The sequence below is a fragment of the Periophthalmus magnuspinnatus genome, chromosome 15, assembly GCF_009829125.3.
Source record: "Periophthalmus magnuspinnatus isolate fPerMag1 chromosome 15, fPerMag1.2.pri, whole genome shotgun sequence".
In the NCBI taxonomy this organism is placed as follows: Eukaryota; Metazoa; Chordata; class Actinopteri; order Gobiiformes; family Gobiidae; genus Periophthalmus; species Periophthalmus magnuspinnatus.
In genome coordinates, this window is record NC_047140.1 from 3,463,506 (window position 1) to 3,469,848 (window position 6,343).

Consider the following 6,343-nt stretch of genomic DNA (forward strand, 5'->3'; position numbering starts at 1 on the left):
AGCTAAATGGCAGCATGATTAGATAGGCTATTATATATTAGATAATATATTACATATTAGTCAAATAAAATAATAATAGGCAATTCATGGACTTGCCCATTAGGCTTAGTAAAAAAAAAAATCAAACAAGGTAAAGGAGAAAAATTGCAAAGCTGACGTTTCTTTACTTTGCTACTTCTAATAATTAATATATCGTCATACTTGGTTTAAAAACATTCACTAGCCTTTTAGTGGGCAATGACTGAATTTATTGTGCAAAACCTTGATACGTACATTTTTAAACAAGGATAAGCATTTTGCATAACGGTGCATGCAGGTGGTATTGTGTTGACTTATGAGAGACTGCCCCCTGCTGGATCAACACCACTATGACAGTTACTGGCCATGCAATTTTTAATCTACTCCTATTATATAAATAGATTATAAAATCCCAGATTACAACAGTGTATATAAAGTAGAAGAGTATTCTTCACCAACACGCACCTATTATTGCTAGGTTTTAATTCTGTGCTTAAAAGGCCTGTATTACACTATACTCTGATCTATGTTATAATGTAGTTATGAAAAAGTTACAATGTTTTGTTTCATTCACATATGTTTGACCCACAGACCCTGCATATTTTGGCTTTTCCTCTCTCAAATAGAATACCCTCTGTTCTACCTTGTGATGTCATGTGATAATAAACTCCAAACACTTTCTTTAGAATCATTTAGATAATTTCAGCCCTGGAATTGCCCATCTCTTCTGAACTAAAGGTAAAAGGAGCTACTGAAAACTACCGTTTCATGATATCACAGAGGAACAGAGCATTTTGAGTTTTGGAGATGTAGACAGACTAATAATCCAGGATTACTCAAACATGTGTGAATGAGATAACAGCATTATAACATAGCTAAAATCTTGCAAGAGTCAATTTCGTGTAATGTAACAACACAAAAGTATGATCATGTCGTATTGTTGAATGTGATCACTGAGTGCACTTCTCTTGAGTTGTGTAAAATAATATGTTATCATATTAACAGTTAATAGTCTTCATATTTTGTTAAAAGTTGACACTCAGTTTTCAGTCGGTTGTTTGAACAGTTGACACTCTCTCTCAAAGTCACATCCCTGCAGCAGTTCCTTGTATCGCTCCCTCACATCTGCATACAGAGGCATTGAGCTCTGCTGCACACTCAAACCTGGAAATGCCACAGTCTTTTCATTGAGCAGCGGCTGCAGTCTGAGCTCCCCTTCTCCACAGTCGTACAACACCAGGACCAGGTTAGCGGCGTAAGGTAATATGTGGCTAGTGCGGAAAGCGCGTTTAGTTTGGGAGGCGTAGTTTTCTGATTTGAGAGGTTCAGTGTCCCTAAAGAAGCCCAGAAGAGTGAGCAGTGGAAGGAGTGTGTCTGCATGACCAATCTGGATAGTTGCAGCATTAGTCACGGGCTGGCCAGACCTGTAGGAAAAAAAGACATATGGGTTGCTTATGTTAATAACAATAGTATAAAGCATAACACAAGAGAACTGTACATGGAATGTATTTTTTCACCTACCCCATATCCCCGCCCAAATTCCTTATACTTAGTTGCAGTTATATGGAAATTCAGACACAGGGTCATACATGTCGGGTTCTAAATGTCACATATTTTTCAAAAACAAAAATGTGTAAATAGCAATGTGCTGCTTCCTGTGGTTTAATGCTATTATGAAGAAGTGGGGCATATAGTTTTGAGCTGAAAGTCAATTGTTCCATTTCTATGATTAAACGGTTTTAGAGCAATATAGCAGTTTACAATGGAAAAAAAGTGTAAAATGAAAAAAGCATATGTCCTCTTTAATAACAGCTACTACCCACTACTGCTACTACCACTACTACTACAACTACTACTGCACTTCTACACCTACTTGCTTTATACTATTAATCCATTCCATCAATTTTCTTCCTCTTATCTGGGGTCTAAACAGAGACTCCCAGACTTCCCTCACATGTCCTCCAGCTCCTCCAGTGGGACCTCAAGCCGTTCCCAGGCCAGCCGAGAGACATAATCCCTCCGGCATGTCCTGGGTCTTCCCTGGGGCCTCCTGGTGGGACATGCCTGGAACACCTCCCCAGGGAGGTGTCCAGGAGGGATCCAGAACAGATGCCCGAGCCACCTCAGCTGCTCCTCTCGACGTGTAGGAGCAGCGGCTCTACTCCGAGCTCCTCCCATGTGACCAAGCTCCTCACCTTATCCCTAAGGGTACGCCCGGCTACCCTGTGGAGGAAACCCATTTCGCCCGCTTGTATCCGTGGTCTTGCCCTTTTGGTCATTACCCAGAGCTCATGACCATAGGTGAGGACAGGAACGTAGATTGACCAGTAAATCAAGAGCTTTTGACTCAGCTCCTTCTTTACCACAACAGTCCGATACAGTGACCGCATACAGATGTTGCACCGATCCGCCTGTCAATCTCACGCTCCATCCTTCCCTCACTCGTGAACAAGTCCCTGAGATACTTGAACTCCTCCACTGTGGAGCAGCTTTATACTATAACAATTATATTTCCAGTCTTTTCACAGGATTTGACTCTTATAGAATGCAGCAATGTATTCTACAATTTATTTTTAATTATGAGATGCAGAAGTAGGCTGTATAACTTGCAGTATTTGAGTTGCGGCCTTGTCCAGTCGCTCAAACACATCATGGAACAAGATGCAGCTGGATTTAAAGTTGATGTCATGACCGTAGCCTCTTTTCCAGTATTCTCTCAAATCACTGACATATTCCATCACCTGTTAATGCACATGTACAAAAAAGGGCAAAATAGTTACTTCTCATCCTTTGCTTATACTATTAACTCAATATAACTTGACTATTAAACATGTTTTACCTTGGCATCATCCTCATCAAAGAGCTGACACCAGGGGGAGTTCCTGTTCTTGATGGCAAACTCATAAGAGCATAAGAAAAAGGCAGCCTCAGCCATATCTGCAAGGCGCCATTTTGAAATGTCAACAAATAATTAGGGTTGTAATTTAACTACATGCTTGTCTCCATATTGCAATGATTAAAATGTTCCATAATAGGCTATTTAACTTATCCATCTTGCATTTATCCAATTATAGAGTTAAATGCCATACTGTGGAACATTCTTGGCACATCAGTAACAATAACATCTTCATAGCAGGTAGCAAGCCCTCCAGTTACATAGTTTTGTCTTAATTATCACGGATCATAAAAAATAGTAAAAATGAAAATTAACATATGTAACAATTTTTGTGTCACTTTAAAACTTTTTAGTTCAGTGCATTACGAGTTCTATTGTCTCAGAGCAGTACCATTGAAAACAACTTCTGGATGGATGGTAACTGAAATATTTTGATTTCCATATGACGACCTCTGAAAGCTTTTCATTAGTGATTTTCTTTTATATATTTTGAAGGATGGTGGATCTCATACAGCACTTTTATTTGAAATCATTTATAGGAATACCTTATTAAATAAATGACTTCAACATGAAACTAACTAATCAATTGTCCAATTGTCCACTCTCAATGCTTAAATTGCACCATCTAGTGGTTGCAGTCAAGACATGCATATTGAATGTCATATTACCATAAGTTACGTTGTTGTGTGTAACATTGAGTTTGTTGGCCATCTTCTCCTGAACCCTCCTCATCTCTGCTCCAGTCTTGAACTTGTCCAACTCCTCCACAGCTGTAGGGTTCTTCTCCACTTCTTGCACAAATCTGGCACAATGGTCGAAAAACCTCATGAGGGCATTGTTTACTTCATGCTCAAAGCACATATCTGGGAAGAGAAGAGTACAAATCATGTTAATGGTGGAGGGTCTGCTATTTACTTGTCTATATAGTCATGTTATTGCTTTTCTATTCCAAAGTCTGGCAGTAAACATACATATCTAGTTTAATTCAACCGCAGGTGTTTTTTCTTGCTGATAACTACCTTGAAAAACATGTATTCTTATTGTCAGAGATTACCCCTCCAGAGATCTGACCTGTAACTTGACCTTGGCTTGATTCCAGAAGGTTTTCAATGAAATAGATACATTTAATGCCATACTATGGAAGATCAAAGTGAAACATCTCTACAGATAAAAGTAGATGGCAGATCCTCCACTAAAAATACATATACATACCTTTAATAAAGGTCAGACATAACTGTATGCACTTGATTTGCTGCCCCACAAAACAAGCTGAAGCACTATGTATTGTAACACCTTTGTTTACCATTGAAAATAGGATATTTTGTGCCTTTGGCCCATCCTTCTTTATTATAGCCCAAGGGAGGAAACTGAAGCATTGCAGGTAAAACCGTCTCAAGGGGTAATCTTTGTGCTCAACAACAATATGAAGTGAAAAAAATCCTTTATCCTCCAGATAGTGATACAATTGTGTCTTACTGGAAATGCTATTGCTTTGTCTATTGTCTCAGAATATGGCATGAAACAAACAGGTGACGCCACCAGGCCAAGTAACAGATCAGATCTGTGAAAAGGCAAACCCACTCACATGTAGGAATTCATGATTTTCCTATATATTTTTAAGCAATAAAACAGCTGTAAATGAATACTGTGGAGCATTCCAGGCAAATCAACAATATTTCTATGAAGACCAACAGGTGGCAGACTTGCTACCAGACATAGTGAACCTACATAATCACACAAATAACACTTCTACGACTGAAAGCTACCACAGCTTGATCCAAATAAGAAATATTTGACAAGTTCATAACTGCAGCTAGTCTAACGATCATGTCTTAATGTCAATAATAGTTACCTATGATGTCCCACAGCTCAGTGAGTCCTCTCTTGAAGGCCAGGGTGCTGTTGATACACCTGTGCTTTGAGCTGCTGATGAACTTGATGGATCCTCCCCTGAGCTTCTCCTCTGATATGAGCTTGGGGAACAGTTTGGACAGTCTCACTGCCAAATGCTTCAGTTCATCCACTCCTTTGTCCACCAGTCTGCCGTCCATGTCCTCTGTGTACCACATGGTCCACTCTTCTAGCAGCCAGCTCTTCTCACTGGAGCTGTTGCTAATGATGAAGTTGTAAAGTTGATGCATCTCCTTAATATTCTTAGTAGTTGGATATCTGGTGCCATGCCTTATAAGTGCAGTCATATGCAGTTGTTTACACTGAGGACTCGGAGGTTGCAGCATAGATTTGTTTACAGCAAACACATCTGTCAGTAAATATGGGTTAACTTCTTCATACCTTCCCTTAGGACCAAAATATCTTGCAATAGTCGGTATTTCATAATCTTCAGTGAAGGCATATCCAAGAAGAAAGTGAAGGCAATAAAAAGATATTGCAATTTTAAAGTTGGATGTTAGCATTGTTTAGTGATCACGGTTTAGACTAGATCCAAATTTCAGAGTGGTCAGAGTCCAAAAGAGGACATGACTTGCAATGCAAACAAACTTTAGCCTAGTTTTAAACAAAACAGAATTAAAATTTCCAATTCAAATTTATGTAAGGTTAGGTGATTTGCACAGTGACCGTTTAGCGCACACAACACCTCCTACTAGTTAGTTATAAGCCTACTTATTTTTATTTTTATTTTTTTTTTTGTATTTGTTTTTGCACTAGAATGACCCATTTTCACCTCAAGTCAACTCTAAGGAAACATTCTTGCAACCACAGGATCAACCAGATAAGAACTGAATGGCCTTTCTTTAGTTTATTTAGTTTATCTCACTTGATATTCAAATTCTTCTCTGCTCCTTTCTCAATAGTATGCTCTAGTTCCAGTAAATGGTGCATATGTTTATATAGTATGATAACATTCAAATATGGAGAAAAGAGGGCAAAAATAAACCCATAAAATGTATTTAAATTATTCAATGGGTAACATTGTTTTATCTTCTATTTAATGTATTGCTGGGTTTCAGATTACGTCCTAGTTATGTAGGTCTGCTGTGTTTCACTGAGATGGGGGAGCAGATAAAATGTAGATTTTGTAGCGTGGCTGAATATTAAGGAGTAGAAATAGTGCTATTGATACAAATAAAGTTGAACATGTGAGAACTGCTAAATGAGAAAATACAATTTGAATGAGCCTATTCATGGGTTTTAAGGTGATGAACTCTTTAAATGGTTTTGATTCGTCCTCCTTGTAATGCCCCTAGAACAGAAAAAGGCAGAAACCCATGAACAGTTTCAGTTAAATAGGCTTTAGGCTATCTGACTGTGTTATCATTTGTGATCTCAGCTGGAGTTACTGTAATTCACCATTGATAGAAAGGTCACCAACTTTGAAGAGCATTTAATTTATCTTCGTGGTGGTACATTGTGTAAAAATATATATAAAAGGAATTGTGAATAAAGTCTGGTCACTTGGTCCTGGCCACC

At 38.5% G+C, this 6,343-nt stretch overlaps 1 protein-coding gene across 1 annotated transcript; it reads right to left on the reverse strand.

The window, feature by feature from the left end:
• Positions 1-230: 230 nt before the first annotated feature.
• LOC129456854 (multiple inositol polyphosphate phosphatase 1-like) lies at positions 231-5,370 on the reverse strand. The gene is made up of 5 exons (XM_055227372.1): positions 4,767-5,370; positions 3,583-3,777; positions 2,858-2,955; positions 2,629-2,759; positions 231-1,442 (listed from the first exon to the last, which is right to left on the reverse strand). The coding sequence occupies exons 1-5, from the start codon at positions 5,326-5,328 to the stop codon at positions 1,058-1,060; spliced, it is 1,371 nt and encodes a 456-aa protein (XP_055083347.1). The 5' UTR covers positions 5,329-5,370; the 3' UTR covers positions 231-1,057.
• Between the last annotated feature and the right edge of the window lie 973 nt (positions 5,371-6,343).

Bases quoted from the DNA above. Each gene is read 5' to 3' on its own strand.
- LOC129456854 (XM_055227372.1), bottom strand. From the start codon at position 5,328: ATGCTAACATCCAACTTTAAAATTGCAATATCTTTTTATTGCCTTCAC. The intron at 2,956-3,582 runs GTAATATGACAT...GGCGCCTTGCAG, and splicing joins ACACAACAACGTAACTTATG to ATATGGCTGAGGCTGCCTTT. The intron at 1,443-2,628 runs GCAAGTTATACA...TTTTTCCTACAG, and splicing joins AAGGCCGCAACTCAAATACT to GTCTGGCCAGCCCGTGACTA.